Source organism: Rhea americana, unplaced genomic scaffold (genome assembly GCF_003343005.1).
Source record: "Rhea americana isolate MKP2758 unplaced genomic scaffold, rheAme1 scaffold_8, whole genome shotgun sequence".
NCBI classification, from domain to species: Eukaryota; Metazoa; Chordata; class Aves; order Rheiformes; family Rheidae; genus Rhea; species Rhea americana.
The window spans coordinates 3377629-3395166 of record NW_028186978.1 but is presented as its reverse complement, the minus strand read 5'-3'; the positions used below and the strand labels follow the sequence as shown (position 1 = coordinate 3395166).

Below are 17538 nucleotides of genomic sequence, written 5' to 3'. Positions count from 1 at the left end.
AATTCTCTATAGGAAGTTTGGCCTTTTCTTTTTTTGTCTACTGTTTAAGCCATTAACTAGCACACATACATTAGAATGAAAACAAACTTTAAGCATTGTAAAATATAAAACTGTAAAAGGCAAATGTAAAATTTCAAAAATAAGGAAAATGGAGACAGCCCAGAAATCTTTTTTATGGATTCCTTCACAACAGTCAAAAATATTGTTGTTGAAACATTGCTGAGATAAACACAACAGATTAATTCTTGCCTGGCTAATACAGGGGCTTAATAGATAAATTCATCTGTCCAGTAGCTAAGCATTTTTCATATATCTGAATTCCTGCTATGATCTGATATTTACACATGATGAGCGCTGCAAGTATGTAATGTCACTCCTTCAAGTTAATTTAACGAACTTTCTCACTAAGCATTTGGATCTAGTTTCTCAGTAAATGTTGAAATGGTTTTTACATTAGGAGAAACAAATCTTTTTTATCACCTTCATCATTTCATTTTCTGTAGGATAAATCTATCTATGGCACACATGATGTGCACAGGTGCTAATACACTGCAATGTTCTGCAAAACCCCACAGTGCTTGAGGGACATGGCTAGATGGTCCCTGCTCCAGCTTCACCTAGGCCTGCTACCAGACTAGAAAAATGATGTTTCTGCCACCTCTGTCCCACTTTTTGCTACTCTTTTCTCTAAAACACTTTTGTCTAAGTATCAGGACTGAAGCTGATGATGAAGCCACAGCATACAAAAGATTTTGGGATGCAACTGTCCTGCCCTCCAAATATCCCTCTACACTCCAATCACAAACACCGACTACTCAGGCTCAGGCTCTGTACAGATGGCACATTTCATTAGCTGGGTATCTAACAGCAAATACTATGCTATGGATCTATAAATTGAGTCCATTTCTCCTTTTCCAAAACTTACTTACTTTCTGACGTGTGCACAGAACACAGAGGGAAATAATAGCCAGATATTTCTTTTGAGTCTTTGGAAGGTTTGAATAGAATTCTTACAAATATTGAAGTAGGCATTTTGTCRTAACACCAGCTGCCCCTGGAAATATTCTGGAGAAATTCCCTTATGGAAAAGGGCAGTGATTTGAAACTGCCTTTTTTTTTTTTAATGAAAACCCCTGTTAAAGCCCCTGTTAAAAACATACACCTTGCCTTAGCTAGCACTGCATTTCAAAGGAATTTGTGTTTTTCATTGTATTTATTTTTAAATATATATCTGCCAGGTACATGACCTTTAATACTTTATAGAAAAGGTGGTATATTTCTAGGGAATTGCAGTATGATTTTTCTCTATTTGAAGAATTCATTCCAAGCCTTTTATTTCTGCTTCTTCTGTCAACTTCAGTCATTTTTGTTCAAGCATTTTATTTAAAAGTGTAGTATTTGAAAAAATCTGAAAAAAATGTATTTAACTAGTCTGAATGACAAGGTCTAGGGGAAGAGAATGTCTTCCTATTCATATTCACATTCATTCATTTTTCTGAAAAAAACCTTCTCTGAATCATTTTCTTTCTCTTCCTTTCCATAGATCTGATGGAGAACGAACTCAGGACCTAAAATAAGYGCTAAGGAGGGATATAACAGGAATGGGAAAGACACAAATAGGGATTACTTAGAAAAGACACTACAGCATATTATCCATAACACTATCACTGAAAATACAAACATATCTCATTACCCTTTTCTGTTCAGCAATGGAGAAGAAGCAACCCTGGAAACACAATGGATGCCTGCTGCCAGGGACAGGAATGCAAATGGAAGGTACCACTGGGAGCTAGTGTCAGGGAAGGGCTTGGACACAGTCTCTGACAAATGAATCTCCAACACTGATCCAGCTGACAGGATGCTGCACAGGGGAACAATCCTTCCCAACAGAATGAAAGAAGTTCTGCAAGAGATCATGTGAGATATCCCCCTTAAAATTTCAGCCTATAGATTTAACTTGCAAAGGCAATGATCTGGGCCCATGATATTAGGGAAGATAGCAACCAATTTATTGATTTTTCAGAAACATTCTAATGATAAAAGGACAAACTGCATGCTCCCAAACACTTAAGACAACCAAGTGTATTTATCATTTGTTTGCCTTTCAATCTTAATTACTCTTCTGTATTGAATTAGAATAAAATTTACAGTAAAATAATTGCAATATTTTTTTTCTTTTACCTTTGTGAAAACAATCAGCTTGTAGCACTTCCATATTCTGTCATGACTTACACATCATACAGTCCCTCTATAGTACCTCTTTAAAGAACCACAGCTAACAATCACACTTTGAAACAGCTAAAATGCTAAGGTTTAGTAGAAAGAAACAGAAGCTGAAATACGAAATGGAATGAAAAAATCTTAAAAATAGACATGGAAACGGAAACGTGATGCTCCACTCAGCTAACTCCCTCTGAAAAACTATTCTAAATGATAGCAAGAGATTCTGTAACAATCCATCTAGTGATTTCTGGGTTTGACCTTCAGCCTTCATTGAAAATTTGTGCACTGGACATATTTGAAAAATCAGAAAAGCTTGTTAGAAGTTTAATTGCAAACTGACGACATGGAAGGGTGTGTAGCACCGAACTAACAGGGTATGACCAGATCTGCAAAGAAATGTTCATGCTTCTTGATTCTAGGGTGAAAAAATGCATGTGAATCAGCAAGAAATGACAAACAGTTGTTGTATAAAAATAAATAGGGAAAAATAAGGATGCAACCACAGTTAAAAAAAAACAAAAAAAACTCCACAAAGTCAACGCAAAGCAAAGGTTGAAAGTTTAAAATTGTCAGAAAGTTAGTTAGTTTTAATATTCAAACCAACAGTGATTCAGGTTTTGCATATTTTTATTCAGGACCTACCACCTATTAGCCATCTATTGTAGGAAAATAGAAGGGATTGCTCCCAGTGACAATTAGAAAGGCTACTATAAGACAGCACTTGATAAAACAGCTGCACTAAGTAGACTAGTAGGATCATATACTCTCAGTGGTTATATGTTATGTCTTACATACAATAACTACTGCTTGAAGAATAAATGTATTTTTCATTTATTATTTATAAATTTTCTCTCAAGAAGTTATGGTTATCGGAGAAATTTTATATGCTAAAGTATCAGGAGAGCCTGGAGAGAAAGTAATTCTGAGAAAAAGCAGTAAAAGCATGTATCAGCATATATATAAAGCTATGTCAAACTACCAGACAACAGAAAGTTCCGCCTGAGTATGAGGAGGAATTTCTTCACTGTGAGAGTGACAGAGCACTGGCACAAGTTGCCCAGAGAGGTTGTGGAGTCTCCTTCTCTGGAGATGCTCAAAATCCCCTGGATGCAATCCTGTCTAGCATGCTCTAGGTGATCTGCCTGAGCAGGGGAGGGGGGTGGACTAGATGATCTCCAGAGGTCTCTTCCAACCTTACTGATTCGATTCTATGATTCTATGATTCTGTAATAGTATTTATAATTTTGAAAAAAATAGAAAGAATGAGTTTTAATTGCTTAAATTAAATCATTTTCATTTTGCCATCCTATAGACCACATTCCATCCAGAATTTAATTATCCTTCACCTTTAGAATTTTCAAAAAGTAAAAATTTTAATGTACTTATAAATGTCATAATTAGCCACTTAAATCACAATTTAGCCTTACAATTCACCTTAGAAAATTACAGTATAAACAACTGAGAGATGTTTTCTTTTCCACATTTTCTATCCAGTTTTATTTATTTATTTATTTATCTTATTAATAATACAGTTTTTCTTTTCTTAGGCTAGTGTCAAAACAAATTTGTATCACTGATCTGGTTGGAAGCCTATAAGGCATAGCATTATAATAATGAACTTAAATATTTCAGAGAAACAATAACACAAAAAGAAAAAGCACTGAAGGTGCTGTTTAATCCCATGTTTTGGTTTCTTTTCCTTGATTCTCATCACTCCATAAAATGAAATTGAAAACACATCTTACAGGATTAGAGACCTTCTGGGCAGGCTAGACATCCACAAATCCATGGGCCCGGATGGGATGCACCCACGGGTACCGAGGGAGCTGGCGGATGTTGTTGCCAGGCCGCTCTCCATCATCTTTGAAAGATCCTGGAGGACCAGAGAGGTGCCTGAAGACTGGAAGAAAGCCAGTGTCACTCCAGTCTTCAAGAAGGGCGAGGAGGAGGAACTAGGCAACAATAGGCCAGTCAGCCTCACCTCCGTTCCCTGAAAGGGGATGAACAGCTCATTCTGGATGTCATCTCCAGACATATGGAGGAAAAGAAGGTGATCAGGAGTAGCCAGCATGGATTCACAAAGGGGAAATCCTGCTTAACCAACCTGATAGCCTTCTCTGATGGAATGACTGGCTGGGTAGATGAGGGGAGAGCAGTGGACGTTGTGTACCTTCACTTCAGCAAGGTTGACAGTGTCTCCCATAACATCCTCCCAGATAAGCTCAGCAAGTGTGGGTTAGACGAGGGGACAGTGAGGTGGACTGAGAACTGGCTGAAAGGCAGAGCTCAGAGGGTCATCATCAGTGGCGTGGAGTCCAKTTGGARTCCCGTGGCCAGTGGCGTCCCCCAGGGCTCAGTAATGGGTCCCATCCTGTTCAACCTTTTTATCAACGACCTGGATGAGGCGACAGAGTGCCTCCTCAGCAAGTTTGCTGATGATACCAAGCTGGGAGTAGTGATACACCAGAGGGCTGTGCTGCCATTCAGAGAGACTTGGACAGGCTGAAGAGTTGAGCAGAGAGGAACCTCATGAGCTTCAACAAGGGCAAGTGCAGAGTCCTGCACCTAGGGAAAAATAACCCTAAGCACCAGTACAAGCTGGGGGCTGACCTTCTGGAGAGCAGCTCTACAGAGAAGGACCTGGGAGTGCTGGTGGACAACAAGTTGACCCTGAGCCAGCAATGTGCCCTTGCAGCCAGGAAGGCCAATGGTATCCTGGGGTGCATTAGGAAGACTGTTACCAGCAGGTCGAGGGAGGCGATCCTGCCCCTCTACTCAGCCCTGGGGAGGCCTCATCTCAACTACTGTGTCCAGYTCTGGGCTCCCCAGTACAAGAGAGACATGGAGCTACTGGAGAGAGTCCAGAGTAGGGCTACAAAGATGATCAGAGGACTGAAGCATCTGCCCTATGAGGAATGGCTGCAAGAGCTGGGCCTCTTCACCCTAGGGAAGAGWAGACTGAGGGGAGATCTTATCAATGTCTATAAGTACCTGAAGGGAGGGTGTCAAGGGAACGGGGACAAACTCTTTTCAGCTGTCTCATGTGATAGGACAAGAGGCAATGGGCAGAAACCAAAGCACAGGAAGTTCCGCCTGAACGTGAGGAAGAATTTCATCATTGTGAGAGTGACAGAGCACTGGACCAGGTTGCCCAGAGAGGTTGTGGAATCTCCTTCTCTGGAGATACTCAAGGGCCGCCTGGATACAACCCTGTCTAACATGCTCTAGGTGACCCTCCTGAGCAGGGAAGTTGGACTAGATGATCTCCAGAGGTCCCTTCCAATCTTATTGATTCTATCATTCTATGATTTTCTTTGACATTACATTCTGTGGTTAATATACAATAGCATTTTTAAAACAAAGCTAATATGAGCACCATTCATATATTAGTTGAAGCAGTTCGTTTGAAGTACAGTTTGCAAATGACTTCTGGCCAATATTCAACAGAATAGGGAACCGACTATTTTAAGCAATGAGAGAGTAGAATTTTTTTTATCTTAGTCAAAATGTTAATCTACAATGGGAATCAAATATATTTGTAAAAAAAACTCAATTTTAGCTTCTACATGCTATATTTATCAATCACAATTTCACCCAGCCTGAAATCTGCCACAGATCAAGTTCCTCTGCATTTAATTTCTTTTTGGCAAAATTACAGACGGAAAAATACAASGAATTTAAATAAAACCCTACACTTGAGCAATCATACTGAGTTGTAGATTGCACACAATACAATATTATCTTTAATGGGAACTAATTCATTTAGTGAGAAAAACAAATATCTCACTAATTTCTATAAAATCAATAACAATAAAGACTAAGACGACATTTTATCAACTCTATAACCAACATCACTAYGCAAGAACAGTGTACTTAGCACCAATCCAAATGCCATTATCAGTGTGCATTCTCCCTGTTCCATACTAGAACCACATACTAATCTTCTCCAATGGCAGTAAGCCCCATTCCCATTTTCAGTAAGCTTTTCTCCAAAGCACTGTTTTCCTCAAAAGATGCTAACRGAGAAAAAAAGAATGCCAAATAGATAATGCACAAGGGTGCAGTCACATGTCTGCTGACCTTCTTTAATATGAAAAATCCCAGGATAAGGAATCCTACTGAYATTTGTGGCTATTGTAGTTTTAGACAACAGCAACGTCCAGCCTAAAAACCTAGCGTGACTGATGGCCTCACTGACAGTGTGGAACTGGAGGACCTCAGAGGCTAGGACTCAACCTTCCTGAAAAGCTGTGAGATTCACTGGAGAGTTAGGAGGATGTGGCCATGAACAAAACTTATTCTTCCAATGAAACATTTTAGGGGAAAGTTTGAAAAAATGAGAACATTTTTTCTCAAACTTTTACAAAAGAAAATATCTATCTCTAAAACCCCTATATAGTAATTTACATTAGTAATTTGTAAATGAAATATTTAAATGAAAGAGCATATGATATGTACTCTTATGTCACCTTCACATTTGACAGATTATGTGGTTACTTGGAAATTCAAAATTCATGTTTCAAAATTCATGATGAAATTTTCTGACTGTTGATGTATTTCAAAATAATTTTGTAATCATCAGCTCAGCATGCTAAATTAATCTTGAAGCTTGTATTAATAGATATTAAACCACTCTTATTTACCTGTCTACTTATCTGTAAATAGACCTACCCATTATGGTAACAGCTGCCACTTGATGTATTCTGTTTCAGTACACACCTCTGAGCAGAGCAGKTAGTCATGGCATCAAACAACCTAATGCCTTAGTGTCTTGCTCCTCGTGTTGCCACATTGATCTGTACAAACGGATGCTCAGAGTTCTCTATACACCATTTACAATTTATAATTTCCCTTTACCATTTACACAAACAACTACCATTTCTCCATTTACACAGTGATGTTAAAACTGCTCCAGCAGTTTGGGATTAGGCTTAGAGAGCTTTTCATTAAAGTCCCATTTCAGCACAGAAGACTTGCATGGCCTTGGTAAGTCTCCTTGTGCTCAAGTACCACATCTTTAAAATTGGTTAACATCACCTTCTCATTTCACAGTACAGTAGATGTAAAGATTGTGAAGTCATCATATACTAGACTAACAAAGTCAAGAAATATTGTCATCACCATTATGACTCATTTCTTATAATTCACAATAAAATATGAAACATTTCAGAAACTTCCAACAACTAGACAAAAGAGCTCACAAGAAGAGGTAACACATGTAGAGACAAGAAAGTGTATTTTTTCATGAAATAACTTTTCATGTGAAGTATCAGTAGTGTTTTCATCACAATGCAAATATAAAGCTTGAAAACTGAAACTACTACAAAAAATTAAAATAACAGAATACTTTCTCTAAAACTATGACTCCCTGTTACTCATTCAGCAAATATCTTTAAAAAAGCACACTGTACTGAGAAATACTTGTTTTTTTCCTAACTTATAACTTAAAATGTCTCTTGTTCCTTTATGATGCATAACATTAGTTTCCGTAGAAGAAAATAAATATTGTATRTTTTTAAAAATATTCATTTTTCTTACAGATATACACACACAGGGATAGTGTTTTATATTTTTCATACGTATTCATGTATGATTAAAAATCTTCAAAAAAAATTGATCATTTTTCTCCACAATTAAACCRTACCACCTGCTTTCTGTATTGTGCATAGCCCTATGTCCATTAATCTGATACAGCTGTCTTAGTAATATAAAAATCCAGATATCGATAGGGTGATCATACAGTAAGAAGTCAGTACAGAACTGCAAGAGTGGCTAAAGCAATTTTCAGACTACTTTGTCCTTCCCTTTCAGAGCTGTTAAATCAATGAAGAGTTTCCTCATCAGTACAAGACATTCTTCCCTACTAGGCATATAATTTGCTTGTCTCAAGAGTTCTTTCTATTGCTGTTTTTATGAGAAGCTGTGATCCAGAGCAATATTGTCAGTTTCTTTATTTTTAATGCCACTAGATCTTATCAAATGGTCTCTGTTGACATTCAAAGACCTAGTGACTATGAAAGCCCCAAGTACACAAGAAAATAATACTCACTGAGGTTTTGGGCTTTTAAGAATATAAGGCTAGATGATTTTACTTTCTTGAAGCATGTCTTCATCCATGATTATCACAGAAAGTTCTGCCTAAATTCACCTTACAAAGTAATCCACTGATGACTACATTTATATGAATTTGGTTATTTTGGTAGGTTTTTTCCCAGAATGCTTTGTTAATGGTGCAGATGAGAGAGGGGAGATCTGTAGAAACACACAGTTGATATAGCGGACACAATTTCCAAACTACACATTTCAAGTTTATTTCAGACTAACTCCGGTCAGACTCCWTGGACTGTTAGCTATTTACGAACCCTGTGCGATACAGGGAACCTTTTCCAGGTTGAATTTTATGGACGGCCCGTCCGTCCCAGTCAAATCCGGTGAAGCGTCATTTGGTAACGAGAGCAACATCTGCGCTCGGATGGAATTTGGAACTGGGGCGTGGTGCAGCCAATGGTATTTGGGCTGCCCAATCTTAAGCCCCACAGACGTGCCTCATCCCAACACGGTCCCTCCAGCTCACAGTCAAGTAGGCATAGATGGGGTATCAGCAGTTCCATTAGGGGTGTTCCTACCACGCACCTTCCATTCCAGTTTCAAGAGAAATCAGGTTCACACATTTATAGACAACTCCACAATGTGAACCAAAGCCAGTGCAGATAATTAGAAGATTCACTTGAAAGACAAATCGCTGGTCCAGCCTCAACAGTTGATACAAATACACTCATCATGTCAGATCTATAAACCAAGTTCCATCTTTGGTCTTTCTGTGCTTTGGCACTTCCCAACTTCAGTGAAATTGCTCAGAACAAGTAAAAGTAGAATATAAGTTTAAAGAAAGTTTACAGTAGATCTCTTTACATCTTTTACCACACAAGCAAAAGATTGAGAAACTTACCATATCTGTGTCTGAAACAGGTCCAAAACTGGTCACATAGATGTTAGTGAAGACTTCAGTAATACTGTCTGATATAAACAGAAAACACAAGTAAACATTTTAAACTTACAGTGCTTCTTTAAACTCTCTATACAAAATTATAGGACATTATGAACAAGCTCCTACCTGTATTTACTTTTCTTAACCAGTATCCTATCGTATATACTGGTGATCTCTAGCTCACTGAATTATTCTGCAATTACCAGAGGTTCTCAGATGAGAGTTTGCCTTGCTGATTAGCTCATTTCCGTTGAAGGACTATACAACCATCAGCAAGTACACACACACATTTCCCATTTCACCATCAGCAAAAATAACTGTACTGTCTTGGACTTAACAAAGTAGTACAGATATGAACTGTACTATTGTAAAATGCCTTTGTTGCAGAGCTATTATTTCTATTGTAGTAGACCATTCCTGTTAAAGCCTTTCTATAATTCACTACTGTTTTCTTCATCTCGAATAGCTTTTTCAAAGCCAAAGACAGGAAAAACCTTACAGTACAATTACTGACAACACCAAAAGTAATGTTCAGCAGTGCCCTATATTTCAATTGGGCATCTTAAGTGGCATATGTTTTAACATAATAGTTCTTTCCTTTGATATATGATACTCCTAATACATTCTTGCAGCACTGTAAATATTGTGGAAAAAATATACATCCTAATCATTGTAGTCAGACAGCCATGGAATCAGAATATTAAATATTACACTATGGGGAAAAATAATTGCTGAGTTTTCTCTCTTCAGTTTTCAATTAGACTCAAAATTCAATGATGTGCTAACAGGGATAGCACTCACTTGCAGGAAATTTCTAATAGTAGTTGCCAGCTACTGTGTGCTATCAAGACAACTAACACAAGGAATTCTCTGCCTTAAAGCGAACTATTGGCTGAAAAATAAATATTTAAATCTGTAATTTGACACATCTCAGAATCTCCCTTTCCTAAAAAGAATACTACTGCACATTCAAGCATCATTTAATATCTATGCTTTCAAGTTTTTATACTGTTATTGTCTTTATATTGTTACTGTCTTTTGACAAATATATCGCATAGGTAAATTTTGCTTGTAATTGTAGGGGCCAATAATACAACCACTGCCCTCTACCAGGAGAAATCAGTGGTGCTCACACATGACTATAGAGTCTCTATCAGCCACTAGACTAGGGCAAGACTTTTCTCAGAGCAGTGTATTATCAGAGATGTTGCTGCACCCAGAAACAGGGTGATACAGTACTTTCTGCAAACTGCTTGAGAATGGTGAGGGCATATTCCTGTACTTTTGAAGAAAGTTGCATTTCCTTCTCCACTCCAACAGTAGATATATGTTTATTAGAATAGAAAACTTAGTATAGTATTTCCTACTCAAAAGCATGTTCTTTTCAGGACCGCTTCTTATTCTTTTTGCCTCTAATGCTTTTTAAKCAAATAAACCAAGGCTGACTCTTCCTATGTTGTCATTTAGGTACTCTGAGAGTTCAAAAAGTGTATTCCCCCTGCATATCCTGAGAGTTGTTTACTTATCTGATAGAGACTGTTGTAATCCCATATATAGGGTACATATGCAAACAGAGTTGATTCCTGCTCCAAATGGTTTAGAATATGAGGTTAAGTCCCTGGACAACAGGAGGTACTGGGTCTGCACTATTTTCAATATTCAACATGGATAAAGTATGAGTCTGGCTGAAAACTGCATGGAAACCACACATACAGTTCAGAACAMTACTGACTGCATGATGCCAGTGGGAGAGGCTCCAGAAAAAGGATTATTCTCTCCAAATGGACACCTGGCACAGCCTAAGATGAAATGGAAAAGTGACAAGATAGACTACTCTTCAGGGGGTAAAACACTGCTGCAGGGACTAATTGCAAAATTTGGCCTGTACTGTAATGACAACATGCAATCTTAATTATAATTCAATGCAAAACACCAGCGTTAATGTATGATTGACAGTGAAAACAATTCTAATAGCAGAGAGCTATATTCAATTATACTGGTATAATCTGAAGTAATTCCATTTCAGGCAACAAAGTCAGTTAGGAAATCTGAATCTATCCCCTAAAAAAGAGTTACAGTTCGAAGTACGATCTTTTTGTATCTTCACTCTATTGTTATCAGTTGTTTGCACCTGACATCTTATTATTTGACACATGACAATGTCTTTACAATTTAYATCAGTCAATTATAAAACATGAATTCTTTAGGTTTGCCTTGCATTTAAGTTCCATTAAAAAAAATCCATTACACTCATATTAATTCCACACACTTCTGGATCCATACTTCCATCAGAAAGGAGCAATGAAGACAGAGTTGAGGTTTAACAAATAAGACTACAATAGCCTGTTGAAAGCAATTACAACAGTTTGTAGATTCCTCTTGTGGGCTATGCATTCAATACTTCAGGTTAGGGATCCTCGTTATCCTTGGAGTCAGGGATCGAGACCTGGGGGAAAACGGATGGGAGGAAAAAGCAGCATGCAATCATCAGCTACAAGAGCTTTATTTCTGACTGCCATAATTGACAGCAGCACTTCAGTCTGCACAAGAGTGCTGGGGCAAATTCATTCCTTATAGCCTCAAGAATGGGAATGGATGCAAAGTAGTAATACATCTTTATTTCATTTTGCCAAAAACTGTCTTACACTCACACAGCTCCAGTCACTGGTGGCAGCAGAGAGTTTCAACACAACCAGTCGTTCTCTCCTGACATGATGATTCTTACTGACTGAATGCAGACACTCCACAAGGCTGCTTCTCCACAAGTGAGAGCAGAGTGTGYAGGGAGAAAGCAGAATGTCTTGAAACAGAGTATGAAGTTGACAAAAAAACACCCTTGTAAGTTACAAGAGATGAGATGACTGAGGAAGGGTGGAAGAAAACAGAACAAAGAAAAATAGATAAAAGGAAAGGTAAAAGCACAGAAAAATACAGAAGGAATGGGTAGGTTTTCATTTCTGTCTCTTTGCTGTCAAAATTTGCATATTTTGTAACTATCTACCCTACATACAATAAAACTGGTCCTTAGGGAGGAATAAAGCCAAAACGTAGTAAGCGTTCAATTATTCCTGTTATAATCTGTTAACATTAGCAGTCTGAGCCTCATGTCTGTTTCTTCATTTGTTCGTTTACCTACTGTTACAATAAAGATTCAAGTGAATTAGAAGCCTGAACTCAGGGTTGCTTAATCAATACCTGTAAAAAAATCTCCTCTTTTCAGCTGTCCCATGCAAAAGGACAAGAGGCAACGGGCAAAAACAGAACCACACGAAGTTCCGCCTGAACATGAGGAGGGATTTCTTCACTGTGAGAGTGACAGAGCACTGGACCAGGTTGCCCAGAGAGGTTGTGGATTCTCCTTCTCTGGAGATATTCAAGGCCTGCCTGGATGCGACCCAGTCTAACATGCTGTAGGTGAGCCTGCTTGACCAAGGAGGTTGGACTAGATGATCTCCAGAGGTCCCTTCCAACCTTACCCATTCTGTGAAGAAGTGAACTTCATTATTGACAACAAATTTCTAGCTTTCATCCTGAAAGAATATACACTCTTCAAACAAATCTGTGTTAAAATATACAGTTTATCCTATCCCATTAATAAGTTACTGAAAAGAATTCAGAGGCAGAAAACACAATTTCAAAAGTACTTTCTGATTAGAGCTCATTCACCAGACACCACAGTTAAAAGCTTTTTATAACTAATGTTCTGTCAAGAACAGCACAGCTCAGGGTCCCTCCTAACTCACTGGAGATTCAAACAGCTCTAGATCTAGTTTTTGTGCAAAAGTCATAGGAATATATTCAGCTAACAAATGGTCCATGCAATATGTGTATGTGTTTTTGTGCATAAAATTAAGTTTTCTTTTCCAATATAATGCTTAAATTCTTTTTCTGAAATCTCTATGTAAACATTTAACTAAAAGGCCAGGTTTTCAAAAGTGATTAAATCAATAGAGGCCCAGTACTTCTGAAASAGTTTTTAAAAGAGAAATGGGAGAGGATGGGACTCAGTCGGTTATATTTGAGACTTGTTGAGTTATTGTGAATTATTGCTTTTGAGGGTTAAATAAAGTAAATGCACTAAGAGACAACAGGGTAAGATAAGAGTATAGCTGATATTCCTGATAGTGCCACTATAGGAAAGAAAAATCTTAGGTACAGAATATTACATGCAGAYGCCAACATCACTGGAGATGCTCTGAAATGCAGCAAATGTAGCCAGGCTATTCTAACAGCTTTTTTTTGTTTTGTTTTGGTTTGATTTTTTTACTTACTTTGGTCATAACTGTTGAAAGAGAAGCCTTATCTGGCTTAACTTAGGCCAGTTTCTCAGAAGATTGAAGCCAAAAYGAAACTGACAGGAAAGCATCAGAAAGTTAAGAATAAAGAGATAAAGAAACAGCCGAGAAGGCTGAACAGCAGGAGCTGCTCAGTTCATGTTTCAGAGGCTTCGCAGGAGCTGGTTTCCTCTTATTCCCTTTCCTTACTTGATCTGTCATGATATCAAGAAAAAATTAAGAAGTTAGAATTCTAAGTAATAAATATGCCAAGTTGCAGGGTATTTATAGATCCTTATCTACCCTTATCTGGCAGGTTTAGTGTGTGTTTAAGTGACACTTAGGATTTTACAAATATTAACTATAATAATCACTCTCTGAAGACAACAGATCTATTATCTTCATTTTTTCCATACTTGGCAAACTGAGGCAGAAGGATTTAGTGAAGTGTAAATAACATGAAGCAAGTCTGTTTGTCAATTCTGGATTCAGCTGCCTAACATTAAGCATCCATAGTGGACAATGTCAACATCATTGGCTTGTCAAAAATTAGAAGAGGAGTTCAGAACTTGGAGTTTAGAGTTGGTCCAGTGCCTTGGTCCATTCCACTATGACACCTATCATGCTGCTGAGATACCCATTCTGATGGTCTGAGATCCAGCTGGCTTGTTCTGCAGCAGAAGAGCTGGCTCAGCTGAGATTAAGTGCTTGGTAGAGAATTTGGAGTGCCTGAAGTGTAAATAGGCCAAATAAGAGATGGCCAAGAAAGTCAGATGAAAAGGTTCTTCATCAGCATTTACAGATTTGTCAAACTTGGACATTTCCAGAGAGAGAGTTCAATTTTGAAGGAGTTCTTATGGAATGCTGCCTGCCAGACACTTTTCAAAACTTTTCTGTTTTCTTTCAAAAGTCCTTTCTTAACCTTCCTGCACTGCTGACGGGGTACCCAAGGTTCCAGTGTTTGTGATTTAGGGAAGCTAGACAGGCAGACTTAGAMAAATGACAGATCTTTCTTGGAGAACTCTGAAGAAGAATCATTTTTCTTGAATCTTTTGAGTATTTCTCAAATCGGATAATAATGTAGGTTCTCTTTACTTTTGTAGGTCCTCTTCTCCTCTTAAAAGCATCTACAGCTTTTTTTCATASCAAGCAGGGTCAAAACATGCGTGGCTGGTTCTAGGTATGTTTAAAAAGATTAGAAGAAAGGGGAGTAACCACCTTGAAGTCCTCAGAGTGAACCAGCAGCAAAGTTCCAAGTGTTCATTTGCAAGAAGCTGGGTATATAATTATGTGTCAAGACTATTTTCACAAGAGAAAGGCTTTTTTCTCTTTTTTTCTTTTTTTTTTTTTTTAAACTTCTAAAGTCAACAGAACTAAAACTGTAAGTCTACGGTTTTGACAGCTAAAATAAAAGCCAATCTGTTTGAGGTAATCCAAAACCATTAAAAATATTTCTTAATGGGACATGGCTTTTAAAATATACAAACACTAATGCATAGCATGAAACAATTTCTCTTTCTTTTACAAATGTTATTTTTAATGTAGAATAAATAGTACTCAGGAGAACACTGCAAGGCTGTAACTTGATTGAAGGGCTTTTACACCAGACAAAAAATGTGAAAATGAAACACTTTTTATTAATTATGTCAACATAAAATAAAAAAGGAGGTCAAGTTTGAATTGCTATGGGAGCCTTAACTCAGGATTTCTGAGTTTTTGTGGAAATAATGACAAAAGATTGATGTTACTTTAATTATTTTGCTATAAAATGTATTTAACAGGAATTGACATTGTTCTGAAATTGCAATGCGGTCTCTAAGGACATGCTTGGCAATGTTGCCCAAAGGCCTTGAAATCATCATTCATAATACAAGCCAGAAATTGTACAGGTAAAGCAGCCCGAGTCTTAATCCATCAAACAGTGTTCCAACTCAACATGCTGTCCTTAACTGACAAGCTCTTTAGTGTGTCTGCTGACAGCTGAAGACACTCTCTGGCTGAAAGGGAATGGGAGAAAGAAGAGGTCACACAACTTGGAGCCATAGGAGCAGCAAAATCCATAGGAATTAAAGTATTTCAAAATACCATTCTGCCTGCTATTGTCTATATTTTGTTTTGGTGCTTCATAGACAGTTTTATCTATCCAGTTACTCAGCTTCTTCAATTGTTATCTGCTATGTTAGATTATAATGGTTTTAGAGTCACATGTGCATACATAAATAGTTTCAACTTGTAAACAGAAGTGAACTTTATGAGAAGAAACAAATTCACTTCCCTCCTTGACATCAGTGCATTACTACCACTTAGCCTCACTATTCCTGACCTATCTGCAAAACAATTCCTTAATATGAGCTGTAAGTAAATTTCTCTTTCAAATCTCTAACAAAATGTACATAGAGTGCTTACCACAGTAAGACCTAGAGTTACTGACGTTTGGTCTGTTGATCCACTTTGGTATAAATAAGATCAGAATCACTGCCTAAAACAAGAATGTGCTCTTAACTAGTTTTGTCACCAAACAGTAAATAGCTGAAGTTTTATTCAGATAAAATCTAACTGTATTATGGATTACAGAACTCCATTCTTAAACATTTACTCGGACGCTAGCAAGAAATCAGAAGAAAGAAGGAGAAAATATGCTGGAGAAGAAGACAGGAATTTACAGCCAATGGGCTTAAAGACTCAAATTGATTTCCCTCTGAACAGCTTTTAATCTATTAACAGWTACCAGTATCATATACTAAATAGACAGCCCCATGAAATTACTATCAGAGACTCTCCAAAGATCTGGAGAACTCATGAAGTTAGGCAATCCCACAAAGTAATACAATGTCCTTTAAATAAATACCATTATGTCATTTACATCAACTGAATACCTAATCCTGTGTATGAGCCCATTCTGCACTGTTTGCTTCACAATTATGATTCTGAAACTGAATACAGGAAGTCAAAATAGCAGGAAAATAAACTTGATACACAAAATAATAAAATAATAACACAAAACCTCAGTTAAAAGTAGGTGTAACTTTAGAGATGAGACTTTTTTGACCAGAAAGGAAATACACATTAGCCTAGAAAAAAAACATTTAACTTAACTGTCAACATCATTTCTTTCTGTAGCAAAAGGTATGAGTTGGAAAAACATTTTCAGTTAAGTTTTTAGCTGAGATGAGGTCTTTTATACAWGTAGTTTACTCACAAAATGTGCATGCACAAAATGAAATGTAGGCATATCTACAACTCACATAATGTGATATATTTCCACAGACAGATAATTAATGCTCAGATTTGTCCTGTATGTAAAAGAAACTGGTGAAAACTGTAAGAATACTGTTTCCATCTAGCAAAATAAAAATTAAAAGTTCTCTCTGTACTAAGTGATAGATCTACATATATTAGAAAGATAATCTTTACATGAATATGACAGATTGGATTTTGGGTTTAACTCTCATTCAAAAAGATGTAAAGAATATAGATTCCATACATAAATGCCATCTTTGCTACTTTTTGCTTCTCTCCCACTTTACCAGTAGTTTTAATTTGCAAATCTCATTATTTCAGGAAATGAAATTAAATATATTTCCCAAAGGTCCTATGCCTAAAGAGCTTTTCACACAAGTGACAATTCAAAGTGCAATTTTAACTTTTTCATAGGCTATCTACTCAAGTTTGAGAAAGTCACTCAAGAGTAAGGCTAAAGGAGGACTTTGGTGCCCAATTATCTCTAAGAATACTGGACAAGCTTCGCAAAGTTATTTACGCTCCAAGCTTCCACTTAAGTCAATAAAAGTTAATCTGAATGTCTCTGTGGTCCAGATCATAATTACTAGATGTTGTGTTTATATCTGCCTGAATCCTCCTTTGCCTCAAATTCCTAACATTGTAAATACCTAAAATTCCCTGGCTGCTTTTATTTCCACCTTAAGGTGAAACTATCCATATGCCCTAATGCTGCCAAACAGCTTAGAGAACTGGGTATCAACCAAGTCCCAACAAGTTCCTGAAACTATAAATAATTACAGATTGCCTGGGCCAGAAAGCCATTGAGAGAGA

The 17538-nt window shown here is 37.3% G+C and overlaps 1 protein-coding gene across 1 annotated transcript in view; it reads right to left on the bottom strand.

Moving 5' to 3' along the window:
• Positions 1-17538, bottom strand: part of GABRA2 (gamma-aminobutyric acid type A receptor subunit alpha2) — a 68785-nt gene that overhangs the window by 27374 nt on the left and 23873 nt on the right. The window contains exon 4 of the mRNA XM_085322885.1: positions 9173-9240. Coding sequence (XP_085179011.1) covers positions 9173-9240 — 68 coding nt within the window. The remainder of the gene's footprint in view (positions 1-9172; positions 9241-17538) is intronic.